The sequence below is a fragment of the Zonotrichia albicollis genome, chromosome 11 (assembly GCF_047830755.1).
Source record: "Zonotrichia albicollis isolate bZonAlb1 chromosome 11, bZonAlb1.hap1, whole genome shotgun sequence".
Classification (NCBI taxonomy): domain Eukaryota; kingdom Metazoa; phylum Chordata; class Aves; order Passeriformes; family Passerellidae; genus Zonotrichia; species Zonotrichia albicollis.
In genome coordinates, this window is record NC_133829.1 from 656,352 (window position 1) to 670,346 (window position 13,995).

Genomic DNA, 13,995 nt, shown 5'->3' on the forward strand with positions numbered 1-13,995 from the left:
AACCCAGCACCCGTGTGCTTCTTTGCGTACCAATGTCAACATGCGACATTTCTTTACGGCTTACTTAAACCTATGAGCATCTGTGATTTTTAAAACCCCCATGAAACTTTAACTGCAAATAAAAGCAAAGCAGGATGTTAAAACTCTGACAGTGCCAAGTTTAAGTTTCAACACTGCTCTCGTTGTAGCACTGAACTAATTAGGAAATAATGGTTCAACTAAAATAAGACTAAATCCCAGCAATAATTTATGTCTATGAAACCTGACTCTCAATTCAATAAGTAAATTTTACTCAGGAAGTAAAATGCCCAGACAATTTCAGCCTGTGTAAACTGGGTGTAAATTCCTGATGCAGCCACACAATTCCCTGCACGTTTGCCCCTCACGTACCGGGTCCAGCTTCTTCCTCATGAGCACCTCGAAGTAGTGTTTCTGGTGCAGCAGCTCGAAGATGTAGGTCATCTCATTGTACCTGCCAATGCCCGTCAGCAGGCGCACCTGGGGACACCAGGGCACCTGAGCAGCTCCAGGGCAGTGAACAATCCCCTCCCAGGGCAGCCCTGGCTGCACGTGTGCCCCCGGAGCCATGGGGGTACTGCTACACCAGCCCAAACTGCAGCTGTGAGCTCAAAGGGCATCGTTTTATCTCATAAAAACAGGCAGGGAAGCTTTCAGCACTGACACCATTCCACTGGGCACGTCCCAGGCTCCAGGAGATCCTTCAAGGCAGAAACTGAAGATGCCCAGTGCCGCAGAGCAGCACATTTCCCCAGCAGCTGAATCACACTGGGCAGGCACGGCCAGGACAGCCCCAGCCAGCCCAGGACAGCCCCAGGACAGCCCCAGGACAGCCCCAGGACAGCCCCAGGACAGCCCAGGACAGCCCCAGCCAGCCCAGGACAGCCCCAGGACAGCCCAGGACAGCCCCAGGACAGCCCCAGGACAGCCCAGGACAGGCACAGCCAGCCCAGGACAGCCCCAGGACAGCCCCAGGACAGCCCCAGGACAGCCCCAGGACAGCCAGGACAGCCCCAGCCAGCCCAGGACAGCCCAGGACAGGCAGAGGACAGGCACAGGACAGCCCCAGGACAGCCCCAGCCAGCCCAGGACAGGCAGAGGACAGGCACAGGACAGCCCCAGGACAGCCCCAGCCAGCCCAGGACAGGCAGAGGACAGGCACAGGACAGCCCCAGGACAGCCCCAGCCAGCCCAGGACAGGCACAGGACAGCCCAGGACAGCCCAGGACAGCCCAGGACAGGCACAGGACAGCCCCAGGACAGCCCCAGCCAGCCCAGGACAGCCCCAGCCAGCCCAGGACAGCCCCAGGACAGCCCCAGGACAGCCCCAGGACAGCCCCAGCCAGCCCAGGACAGCCAGGACAGCCCCAGCACAGCCCCAGGACAGCCCCAGCCCCAGGAACACTCACCAGCAGCCCGTACTCCTCCCTGGGCGCCAGGTGCTCCTCGGTGAGCAGCCGAGCCGCCTGCAGCACCCGAGTGATGCCCTCCATGTGGCACGTCAGGCTGAAGAGGCTGTGCGCCAGGATCAGCAGCTCTGTAACTGAGGAGCACAAGGTTCTGGCACTTCACTTCAAGGGCTGAGGAAATCATGAATTGTTGCCTCTCTCCAGAAAACACAGAACGCACAAGCACAGAAGCTGCAGCCTCCCCCAGCCAAGGCTGACAAATGTGTAACACATCATCACTGCCCTGCACTGGGAAAGGGAGGGCACGAGTTTTGCATTTGGGTTTGAGACATTCAGCTCCTAACTGTGATAAATATGAACAAAGTCACAATGCCCCTTCTGTAACAAACCACCACAACAGCTCAGGTCACTCCCTGGCTGCATTTCTCACCTCTTGCTTAGCACAAAAATCTGAATTTTGTTTGGAAAATAAACCCTTAAGCAACACCCTTATCTACTGTGCACATCCTCAGCCCTACTAACTGAATATCAAATTTGAGATCAGCAGCAGAGCCTCCCCTTAGAGCTGTGAGTTTAAGGCAACAATGCCACGTTAGTTACACACAGGTTACACCAGGCAGGATTTGCCATTTACTCACTGCACGACAGCTCCCCACGAGGCACAGAGGAGATTTTATCCAGCAACTTCATCCCAACCAAGGTGTGATCCTGGCACAGCTTGGCAAGCTGCAGGAGCTCCTGGCTCTCCACTGCAGGGTTCCAAGCCTGCTTCTGCCCTGTGGCCAGAGAGAGAATTCTGTCACCACTGCTGATTGTGCACAAGAGAACTCCTGTTATTTCTTATCTTTAATTAACAAACCCCAAACAAACCAATCTGGTATCTTCCAGACTGACTGAGGACTTGGGACTACAACCCTAAAGACTCTTTTTGTGTTATTACTTAAATTTAACAATCAGAAAATACTTTTTTTGCCAGTTCAACCCAACAAAATCCTTGTGGACAACCATACAGCTGTCCCTCATTTCTCAAAGGAAAAAAGTAAGGGAAGAACATTTTGTCATGCTTCACACAGGGAAATGCACATGATATTCGCAAATCAGATGATGTGGGGCAGCAAGGTTAAAAATCTTTTTTAAAAAATTATGTCCACAAAAATGCAGCCTTAGCTACTGCAACACCACACTGGGCACAGGAATAACTACAAATGAACATTTGTATAGAACTTTACATAAGGTAGACAATGCTACCAGAGCAAAGTCAAGCCCTCAGGGACAGTGTAGGGGCTGCTTTGGGACACACAAATCCCCCCAGAGACCAAACCTGCCTGTCCCCTTCTCCCTGTGCTCACACCAAACCCCAGCACAGCCCAGGAGCGTTCCCTGTGCCCACCTTTTCCCTGGGCGGAGGCCAGCAGCTCGTGGGTGATCTGCTGTGCCAGCAGCGGTGCCACGGTGCCAGGGGGCAGCCCCTGGCAGGCGATGAAGGCCTGGGCCCTGCGGCCCCGCTCCGGCCCCCGCCGCGCCAGGATGGCCCCGAGCACCTCGCGGGGCTCCCGCGCCGACACCTCCGCGAAGGAGCAGCTCAGCTCCTGGGGGAGAGCACAGAACCCATCAGGGCATCCTTAACCCACAGCATCTTCCCAAAGGAGCAGCACAAAACCCATCAGGGCATCCCCACCCATGGCATCTCCCCGAAGGAGCAGCTCAGCTCCTGGGGGAGAGCACAAAACCCATCAGGGCATCCTTAACCCACAGCATGTCCCTGAAGGAGCAGCACAAAACCCATCACAACATCCTTAACCCACAGCATGTCCCCGAAGGAGCAGCACAAAACCCATCACAACATCCTTAACCCACAGCATGTCCCCGAAGGAGCAGCACAAAACCCATCAGGGCATCCCCACCCATGGCATCTCCCCGAAGGAGCAGCTCAGCTCCTGGGGGAGAGCACAGAACCCATCAGGGCATCCCATGGAACCTCCCCAAAGCAGCAGCACCCAAACCCATCAGGGCATCCCCACCCATGGCACCTCCGCAAAGGAGCAGCTCAGCTCCTGGGGGAGAGCACAAAACCCATCAGAACATCCTTAACCCACAGCATCTCCCCAAAGGAGCAGCACAAAACCCATCAGGGCATCCTTAACCCACAGCATCTCCCCGAAGGAGCAGCACAAAACCCATCAGGGCATCCCCACCCATGGCATCTCCCCGAAGGAGCAGCTCAGCTCCTGGGGGAGCAGCACCAAAATCCATCAGGGCATCCCCACCCACGGCACCTCCCCTTAACCACAGGTAATGCCTTATGTTTCAGCTTTCCTATTTTCCACATTCTGTACTGCATTGGTGTATAACTGAACCCCATATAAAGCATTAGCAGTTCTCCTCACAGCTCAGTCATACAAACAATCCTTCTCCAGCCCAGAACCAAGGACACGGCTGCAGCTTCGGGCCCAAAAAGTGTAAAATAGCACAGAATTGAGGAGAGCAATCTGTGAGGATGGGGCTGCATCACCTGGAGCTGCAGCTGGATCAGCTGTGCTCAAGCTCACCTCAGCACCTCATGCCCAGGAGGCCTCTGCCCTTCTCCCACACAAAGGGCTGGAATCCCACCCTCTGCAGCTCCTGCTGAGACCTCACCCTCCCACCCTGCCCTGCCCAGCCCCAGCAGGGCTGGCCCAAGGCCCTGGCTCCTTGCCTTACCTTGGAGAGCTCGTAGAGGCACAGGACCTGCCTGCAGTAACCCCTGCCATGGACACATTCCTCTGCCAGGGCCTTCAGCGCTGCCACCACGGCATCATCCCCACACCCCAGAGGGGCCCAGTCCTCCAGGCTGGATGCTGGAAACAAAAAACCATCAATTCCTATCTCATAAGGGCAGACAGCACCCTTACACCTGGGCAAGGCTCCCAAAACCTGCAGCAATTCTGTAACACTTCCTCAGACTCTGAAAACCGAGCTCTTGGCATCTGTGATTTTTCAAATCTTACATTTGTTTCAGGGTACAAACAATGTAACAGAACACAAATATCCTCAATAGTTTCTCAGATATAAAATTTTTAAGATTAAGTAAGGGTTCTGCAGCCTTCCTGATACGTTAGGATTGATTTATCCTCTTCTGTGTCTATTTAGTTTTACACATCAGTATTAGAAAGGGATGTTCCAGCTGAAACTTGCTCACTCAGACTTCACAGACATGCAGAGAACTTTACAGATAAACATTCTCAGCCTTTGCCTTGCTATTAAGCAAGAAACACCAAACCCTTCATCATGCACAAAGGTGTCAGAAAAATGTATTAACTAAGGCATTTCCTTGATTCAGCTACAGCAAAAAAATTAGTGGAGTGCTAGAATTAGAGGGATAAAGCGCAGTGCTGCTTTACTGGGCCAGAACTGAGAGCTATGACAAACGAAAGGTTTGAGATCGATGGAAATTGTACACAGAACAGTGCCAGGAGCACACAGGGACACGGGCATGGCAAGGCCACAGACTGCCCTCAGAGGGGCATTTCTGCAGCAGGGAGAGAGGGCAGGGGGAGCTGAGTGTCTGCAGAGCTGAGGGGCAGTGCAGGGACAGGGGGCAGCAGGAGCTGTCTCTCAGAGCTGAGGGGACGTGCAGGGGCAGGAGGAGCTGAGTTGCACAGCTGTGGGGCAGTGCAGGGACAGGGGGCAGCAGGAGCTGTTCCTGCAGAGCTGAGGGGCAGTGCAGGGACAGGGGGCAGCAGGAGCTGTTCCTGCACAGCTGCAGGGAGCGCAGACAGGGCCCAGCCCGCACTCACCGCCCGGCTCTGCGCTGGCCCCGGCCGACAGCAGGCTCTGCACCTCGGGCTGCAGCTGCTCCAGCGCGGCCTCGCCCAGGGCCAGGGCCCTGCAGAGCAGCACCAGGGCCACGTCCCGGTGCCACAGCTGGAAGTAGTGGCACACGCGGGCGGCCTCGTGCACGCTGCCCTGCTCCAGCAGGGTGCCCAGCAGGGTCTCCAGCGCCGCCCGCTCCGCGGCCCCCAGTGCCGCCCCCGGTGCCGCCCGGGCTGGCAGTGCCCGCAGCCCGCGGGGCTCGGCTGCCTCCAGGGCTGCCAGCCTGGCAAAGGAGAACTGCTCGGCCAGCCGGCCCAAGCGCTGCGCCCCGGGGCACGGGCACGGCTGCGAGCCCTCGGGCAGCAGTGCCCGCTGTGCCACGCGGCACCGCCACAGCTGCTTCTCCACGTCCTGCAGCTCCTGCACGGCCACCCCGGGCTCCTTGGCCAGCCAGTGCCCGGCCAGCGTGAGCAGCAGCTGCCGCTCCATCAGGCTGGCTGTCCTCTCCTGCCCCGAGGGCTCCCGCACGCTGTCAGCCTGGCGCAGGAAGAACTGTGCTGCGGCTCGGCTGCAGATGCAATGTCTGCTGAAGGTGTCGTTGCACTTCTGCCAGAACTCTGCTCTGCTCTGGCTCTGATGCCACTGGCCACTGTCTCTTAAATGATGCAGATCCCTCAGAACCTGCAAAATCCACAGAGGTTTATCACAATTGTCTTTCCAAGAAAGAAAACTCCAGCTCACACAGGACGGGCAGCACTGAAATACTGGATTTAGGGAAGTGCCCCAACATGCAACAAGTCACAGAACTGGTTTGGGTTGGGAGGGACCTTAAAGATCATCTCCTTACACCCCCTGATGGACAAACTCATCTATTTCCCTCCCCAAATAAAACTGATTGCAAACAAATAAAACCAGGAAGAGAATGAGGACAGCTGTCCTGCACTCTGCAGCTCAGCACTTACACCCTGTGTGTTGGGTGCACTTGCATTTAAAATAAATAATTACTTAACAAAAAAACGAATGTTTCGGGAAGGCTGAGAAGTTGCATCCCCAGTGCTGGCAGCAGCAGGAAGAGGTGACTGCCACCACGTGCACTGTACCTCGTGTGTGACCACGCTGTCCACAGGCAGCTCAGCCAGGGCTGCCACCTCCCGAGCCAGGCTGAACATTCCCTTCTCCTGCAGCTGCTCCAGGATGGAGCTGCACTGGCCCTGGAAGGCCTCCAGGCTGCAGGGGGTCAGCATGGAGCGGCTGATGGGGATGGAGGAGTCCCTCAGGGCCTGGCTGAGGGCACAGAGCCTCCGCAGGTGGGGGCCTGGGAGAGAGAACCAAGCTCAGCAAAGCTGGGGCTGCGGCCCAGGGGAGGCTGGGGCTCCCTCGGGAGGCAGCCCTGCCGGGGCCGGGGCTCAGGCTGTGCTCACCGTCCAGCAGCAGGCTCTCTGCCGCAGCCAGGAGCTGCAGGAGCTTGCCCAGCTCGTAGTCAGTGCGGCACTGCTGCAGCATCAGCTCCAGGAGGAACAGCGCCTGCGAGCGCAGCCACGGCAGCGGCACCGCGGGGGCCGCTCCCCCTGCAGCCCCCAGCTGGGGAAACAACGGCCTCGGGATCAGGGGGGCTTTGCTGGGCTCCGGGGGGATGGAAGGGGCAGCAGCTGTGCCCCTGCTCAGGGAACAGGGAGCTGCCAGCCCCAAGGTGTGCTGGGCTGAGCTGGGACATTGCACTGCAGGTGCTGCTCAGAGCCAGGGGGAGGTGGGAGGGATGAGCAGGGCAAGGGCCAGGTACAATTAATTGTTTACATTAATTAATTAACTGATGGAACAGGGAGCTGCCAGCCCCAGGGTGTGCTGTGCTGAGCTGGGACATTGCACTGCAGGTGCTGCTCAGGGCCAGGGGGAGGTGGGAGGGATGAGCAGGGCCAGAAGGACCAGGTAGAATCAATTGTTACACAAACAGCCCTGGCACTGCTGGGGAAGGGAACTGAGCTGCCTGAGCCCAGTGCCCAGGAACAAAAACCAAGAATGACAGGGAATAATGCCAGTTAGCAGGGAACCAGAAACTGGGATGGAAAGGGAAGAATTGTCAAAGCATCTGCATTGAGAGACAGAGTGTTTGCACACACTGCTCCTCTTGGCCCAGCTGCCCAATCCCAGCAATGATGTTGAGAGAAAATTGATTTCCTTACGTTTGTGAGGCTTTCCTGAAATTTGTCCAGTTTGGCTTTAGCCTCGTTGTACTTCTTACAGTTCATGCACAGCTCATACATCTCCAGGATGTGCAGCAAAGGGGAATCCTTTAGGACAAAAAACCAGATCATAATAAATTCCCAGAAGTACCCAATAAATAAATCATACTTTTAAAAATAATCTATTATTTAATTCAATAAATATAGAATTTGTCTCCCTCACCAGCAGAACAATGAAGCTTTAATTTATTAAAATTGCATGCAAGGTTGATGTAGGATCTAAAAATCTGTGATAACTGGAAGAATTTCCACTTTGACTGGCAATTTCAGTGGATAGCCAGGTTATCCTTGGCACAAAGCAAGACAGAGGGTGAGACACATCAAATACACCCCTGAAACCACAGCCCCTCACCTTTAAAAAGAGCTGGAAGCCATTCAGAAGTGTTTTACTCTTCTGCTTCCTCAGGAAGACTTTCCAGATGACAGCAAGGTCCTGCAGGTCCCACTGGGGACCCTCTGCCCTGCCCTGCGTGTGGGCAGTGGCCTCAGCCCTGGTGGCATCATCCACAGAAGTGACAATCCACACACAGAGGCAGGAGATGAGGTTGGCACCCTGGAAATGCCAAAAGGAAGGGTTTGCACCTCCACTGCTGGTGGATGGGGGCACGGTGAGCACGGCATCACAGAAACACAGGAGCAGCTGTGATGGCACTGCCGACAGCCCTGGGGCAGTGCCAGCTGTGCCACCACCCACCCCCAAATGCCCAGCACTGCACACTCACAGGGCAGCAGAGCCTGGCACAGCCCTGGGGCAGTGCCAGCTGTGCCACCACCCACCCCCAAATGCCCAGCAGTGCACACTCACGGGGCAGCAGAGCCTGGCACAGCCCTGGGGCAGTCCCAGCAGTGCCAGCACCCATCCCCACAGAATTTCAGACTCAAGGGGCAGCACAGCCCTGGGGCAGACCCAGTACCCATCCCCACAGACCCAGACACACACACTCACTGGGCAGCAGAGCCCTGGGGCAGACCCAGCAGTGCCAGCCCCCATCCCCACAGACCCAGATGCACACACTCACAGGGCAGCAGGGCCTGGCACAGCCAGCAGTGCCAGCCCCCATCCCCACAGACCCAGACACACACACTCACAGGGCAGCAGAGCCTGGCACAGCCCCCATCCCCACAGACCCAGACACACACACTCACAGGACAGCAGAGCCTGGCACAGCCCTGGGGCAGTCCCAGCAGTGCCAGCACCCATCCCCACAGACCCAGACACACACACTCACTGGGCAGCAGAGCCCTGGGGCAGACCCAGCAGTGCCAGCCCCCATCCCCACAGACCCAGACACACACACTCACTGGGCAGCAGAGCCTGGCACAGCCCCCATCCCCACAGACCCAGACACACACACTCACAGGACAGCAGGCTGCCAGCACGCTGAGGATGGGTGCCCGTGCCCCGAGTCCCTGTGCCAGCAGGAAGCCGCAGGGGCTGGGCTGCTCCTGGCACTGCAGCAGGGTGTGGAACAGGCTCCCTGCACGGGCCCTGGCTGCAGCAGCAGCCCCAGCTCCCGGCAGCCTCCCCAGGGCCAGCTGCAGGTGATCCTGGAGCACGGCAGGGAAATCCTGCAGCAGGGGAATGACCTGTGGGCAACAGCACAGAACCTCGTGAGGCCACACGGGCAGCGCAGGGAGGAAGCGCTGAACACACAGAGACAAAACACTCCCCAAATTCAGTTTTAGAGCAGCTTTGGAGACCTGGAGAGGAAAGGGGGTTCTGTAGGTGTGAATTATTCTAATGAGAGCTCATGCATTTCCACAAAGCTCAAATGTCTCCTAGGGAGCCTCAGTGCTGTTCCCTCTTGTAGTGCAGCAACAGAGCTGAAAAGAGTCTACTCAGGTGCTTTTGTGGAGTTATAGATTCTCCAAAACAACAAGCAGATCCAGGTTAAAATCCTGGGCCTGCTAAGCACCATCTTACCTGGAATTTCCCACTTAGCTTCCTCACATGACTTCTCCCAATTGCTTTTATTGGAGTGTTTTATTCATTTTTACATCACATCCAAAACCAAAGGTGGAAAATTTAGATTCTTAAAAGTTTAAGTATCTTTACAAAAAAAATCAATTTGAGTTTTGAAAGGACGGGTGAGTGGCTTCATTGTAACTTACATTGAACATCTGGCAACTCTCCAATTAAAAAAAAAAAAAGCAGTAACTACTTGAGTTTCAATTAAATTTACAAGGGAAGGTCTCCCACAGCCCCAGGGTATGGACATCCCAAGAGACCCAAACCCCAGCACTGCTGCCTGCACACTGGGGCATTCCCTTGCTCCAGGACCCAGTTTGGAGCACAGGGAGCTCACCTGGGCGGGCTGGTGGCCGTGGAGCTGGCTCTGGATCAGGAACTGCAGCCACTCGTTGGCTCTGGCACACTCCCTCAGGAAGGACGTGCTCAGCTCCAGGCTGTGCAGCTTGCAGAACTGCACCACCAGGGACCACTGCCGGCTGCAGTCACTGGATGTCCTGCACAGAATGCACAGAGCTGCAGTGCTGGCAGCAGGGCTCAGCTCTGAGGGGACCCTGGGCTGCCTGCACACAGCAATCACTGCACCAGGTCAGTGTCCTGTGCTGCCCTCCTGGTGCTATCTGACACACAGACAGCAGAATGCAGTGCTCAGCCTCACTGCCCAGGGAAGCCCTCACACCACGCTGCTCTCACCTCTTTATGCCTTGCTGCTCAATGTTATCCCAGAAAGCCTCTTCCAAGGAGGTCAGAACTGCTGCTGCTGCTGCCTTGTCACCGTCAGCCAACCTTGTTAACTTCTCCACTGCTTAAAAGAACACATTCCTGAGGTGCTGCTGCGATCAGAGCCAGGACAGCACTTTCAGGAGCAGCTCCCTAGCTGGGAAAGCAGATACCTGTGGCCCTGGAGTTAGATATTCACCTTTCTCAAGTTATTTCTAGGATAAACCTAATTTCCCCACAGCTTTGAACACCTGATCTCCCTGCAGGTATATGAGAGGAAGGAGAGAGGAGATTTGGCAATGGACTTTGTTTAACTCCCTGTAGCATTATTACAGCTGAGCCTCACCAGTATCAGCCTCAGGCAGCTGCTGGACAGTGCCTGCTAGATCCTGATACAGCCTGTATCAGCCCTCTTGCCTTATTTGGCACTACAGCACCAAAATGCACCTTCCAGAATGAGTAAAGCGACAGGAACAAAAGCACAAGAAAGCCCTTCCATGCTTTCAGAGCACTGCTGAGCCCAGGCAGCACCCTGCTCCCCTCCCTCCCCTCCCCAGGCACCCACGCAGGGCAGACAGGCACAGCCTTACCCAGCGAGTCCCTGGTGGGGCTGTGGCTGGAGATGAGGCTGGCAGCCCTCAGGGCCACCCGCAGCCCCAGGCTGTCCTGGCCCAGCAGCTCCAGGAAGCACACGCAGGCCGCAGCCACCGAGGGGACACCAAAGCAGCTCAGGGCCAGCAGCTGGGCCTCCCGAGCCGCCTGCTGCATCCTGCAAGGGGCACACACAGCTGGCACCCCTGCGTGAGGGGAGCCAGCCTCCCTTCCCCACACACCCCCAAACTCCCTCCCAGGCACACAAGCACCGCGGGGTTTGCTGAACTCTGAGCCGTCAGCGCCACAGGTAACTGGGAGCCTAAAGGTTCATGTTTGTGAAAAACGTGGGGATGAGAATGAAGGCTCGCATGTGACAAGAAGAGTTTGCAATTCAGTACCTTTATCAAAATTAAAGGTAGTGGAATTGGTGCTGTAATTAACAAACACCCCCTCAGCAGCTGAGAAAGGCAGAAAGAGCCCCTGCACAGTTTGCAGCCCACTGCAGCACCAGGAACCTGAGTCTGACCTGCAGATGGTGCTAAGGGAAAAATGTACCTGTACCCAAAGGGTTTTCCAACAGCAGTCACTGCAATAACCCTGCATCCCTGACTGTCTGTTAAACCATCACTCCATATTAATGTATATTTCCCTTTTTGCCCCAGTTTTACCTGTTTGCACAAGAGAAACCAATCTGTGTGGAAATGATGGAGAGAAACAGTGACTAATACACAAACCAGACAGAAACAAAGTGGTTTTTTCTAATTCCCACACTAAACAGCAAATTTCAGTATTCAAGCAAGATGTGTCAGTTGACTGAACACCTGATTTCGAAGTTTCAGCCAGGGCATTTAATTCCATCAACCTCCAGTGCACTTCTTGCCTTACTAGTTAAACTGAAGAAGTATCACCACTAGGAAATGTCACAGAAAAGGGGGCATCATGCTCCTACAAAGTCAACTAGGGGCTCAATTTCCTAAAAGAAGAGCCCACCCACGTTTGACCAAACTGGGGATTCTTTTCCTCCCTTCCCTTGTGCAGATTTCTTGAGCTAACTCCCAAACCAAGCTCGCCTCCTTTTAGCGCTATCTGATTTCTAACCCTTGGGAGCCCCCAGTTCCCTGCTGGGGAGGATGCAGGGGCTCCCTGCCCTGCTGGGGAGGATGCAGGGGCTCCCTGCCCTGCTGGGCACACTCACAGCAGCCTGGGGGCTTTGCTCCTGGCCAGCTGCTGGCCCAGGAAGGTGCCGAAGGCGAAGGCGGGCCGGCCGTGGCGCAGGTAGAACAGGAAATGCAGCCTCTCCTGCACGGCGTGCCTGCTCACCAGCCCGGGGCTGGAGAAGTGGGGCAGCTGGCTCCAGGCATCTGCAACACACAGCAGCACTGTCAGGGACACTGAGGGCACGGCAGCAGCAGGGCTCAGCTGCAGAGCCTCGGGGAGAGCCAAACGCGCCCCTCTGGCTCCAGGTCACATCCAAAACCACTGTGAAATCCCACTCCTCACTGGGAAAACAGAGCTCTATCACCTCAGCCTGCTTGGAAAAGAAAATAACGGTTTTCTGGCTTATATTTAGATAATTTTCTATCTTCTATTTTAGGTAATTTTTCTATATTTAGAAAAAGTTCTGCCTGTGAAGAGCTGAACGCGAAAATCCAGAATTCTAGTTCAAAACAGAATTTCAGTAGATTACACTATTTTTTTTGTGAAAGAAATGGCCTTTTGAGTAAATTTATCTGCCAAACAATTCCCCTGGAAAGTAATTTACTTTAGGTGCTCAGGCTAGGAAAGCATGTAGGCCTTGGCAAGGGACATACCTGACACAGCCAGAGTGTTCGTTGACTGCCAGCCAAACAATTTCGTGGGATCAAAGGGCATTAATGACTGAAAGATCAGAAACAAAATTAACTGAGGCAGCTTAAGAATTTCGTATCATTGTCCTGTAACTCTCGATTTCTAATTCTCATACAGTTACAAACATTATAAAATTGAAATATTGCAATTTCTGCACTATTAAACACCTTGCCCACTGAACACTGCGAGAACTCCCCTCTGACATTCCAGCACTGCAAACCCACAGGGTGCAGAGACCACTTGAAAAAGCAGCTCAGGATGAAGCTGTGAACTTCAGCTGCACATCCAGGATCCCACAGAAACAACCCCTGGCCCCCATGCCCAGCTTTAGCTGCAAACAGACCCCTCTGTGCTGGTGCCCTGCCAAAAGCACCCTGGGTACCTGCAGGAGGTGGTACAGAGAGATGTCAGGAGGCAAAATCCCATGAGCAGTGCAGGAGGGAAAGAGAGCAGCCTTGAGCTTGGGGTAAGGGGTCAAGGCCATCTTCAAGAGCTGTGGATCAACTTTCTTCAGAGGTTTTTCTGTATCTTCATTCTGAAGGACCTACATTGCAAGCAAGCAAAATTAATTAGGAGGAAACCGCATACAATAACAACAAAACAATTTTGGGGTGTCCCAATCTACCCCAATTTGACAACACAGAAAGTATCATCTTTTTTCCTGTAAAATGCTTTTAAGTTGTACGAGGGCCACGTGCCCCAGCACCTGATGCTGCAGTGACTGTGCTGTGGATGGTGACACTCTGGTCACCCCCTCTGCTCCAGCAGTTTTCTATCAAAGGGGACACTTTTCTGTCTCAGCCACGAGTGCAGCAGCAGGACAGGGGGTCAGGGGCTCAGGCAGTACCTGGTCAATGCCCCCAGGCCCATAGACTGTGGTGGCCAGGGCCAGCAGGGTCCTGCCCTCCAGCAGGATGCTGCTCACACCCCCCTGGCTGCTGGGGATCAGCATCTGAGCGTTGGCCAGGCTGGCCTGGAAAATCATCTTGGGATCTTCAAAGGAAAAGAAGTAACATTTAATTCCATGTAAAACCAGTGTTAAACCATCAATCACACGTTACAGCTGTCCTCTGACTGTGAAAAATGCTGAATTTTCTACTTTTTGTTGTCCATACTGGTTTCCCTCACTCTGCCTATAAACACAGAGAAGATAAGCTCAGGTTTACCAAGCTTTGCCCACACAGATAGGCTGGGCTTGAGCCCCACAGTTTAGCACTGGAGTGGTTTAACTCTTTATCCTACACTGAGCATTATTTCACTTCGGATTAGTTTTGCCTTTTGTTGATGTGTGACTCTGCAGAAGACGGAATGTTTCAAAAGTGCAAGGAGTTAGGGGCACAAACTCTACTGGTTTTCAGTAAAGCAAACACACAATCCAAGGGCAGGGAAATCAAAATGCACCACA

At 54.6% G+C, this 13,995-nt stretch overlaps 1 protein-coding gene across 4 annotated transcripts in view; it reads right to left on the reverse strand.

Annotated features, from left to right (window-relative positions):
- SPG11 (SPG11 vesicle trafficking associated, spatacsin) overlaps positions 1-13,995 on the reverse strand; it is a 29,806-nt gene that overhangs the window by 2,970 nt on the left and 12,841 nt on the right. Inside the window, exons 18-36 of one of the 4 annotated variants that reach the window (XM_074549039.1) lie at positions 13,438-13,583; positions 12,973-13,134; positions 12,554-12,620; positions 11,938-12,103; positions 10,739-10,917; positions 10,122-10,233; positions 9,766-9,925; positions 8,819-9,046; positions 7,812-8,012; positions 7,400-7,507; positions 6,641-6,800; positions 6,320-6,534; positions 5,204-5,900; positions 4,128-4,264; positions 3,458-3,481; positions 2,818-2,992; positions 2,066-2,203; positions 1,428-1,561; positions 391-498 (exon numbers count right to left, since the gene is read on the reverse strand). In XM_074549039.1, coding sequence (XP_074405140.1) covers positions 391-498; positions 1,428-1,561; positions 2,066-2,203; positions 2,818-2,992; positions 3,458-3,481; positions 4,128-4,264; positions 5,204-5,900; positions 6,320-6,534; positions 6,641-6,800; positions 7,400-7,507; positions 7,812-8,012; positions 8,819-9,046; positions 9,766-9,925; positions 10,122-10,233; positions 10,739-10,917; positions 11,938-12,103; positions 12,554-12,620; positions 12,973-13,134; positions 13,438-13,583 — 3,317 coding nt within the window. Of the gene's footprint in view, positions 1-390; positions 499-1,427; positions 1,562-2,065; positions 2,204-2,817; positions 3,017-3,457; positions 3,482-4,127; positions 4,265-5,203; positions 5,901-6,319; positions 6,535-6,640; positions 6,801-7,399; positions 7,508-7,811; positions 8,013-8,818; positions 9,047-9,765; positions 9,926-10,121; positions 10,234-10,738; positions 10,918-11,937; positions 12,104-12,553; positions 12,621-12,972; positions 13,135-13,437; positions 13,584-13,995 lie in introns of all 4 variants that reach the window. The other 3 variants (XM_074549040.1, XM_074549038.1, XM_074549042.1) reach the window with 3 other exon arrangements.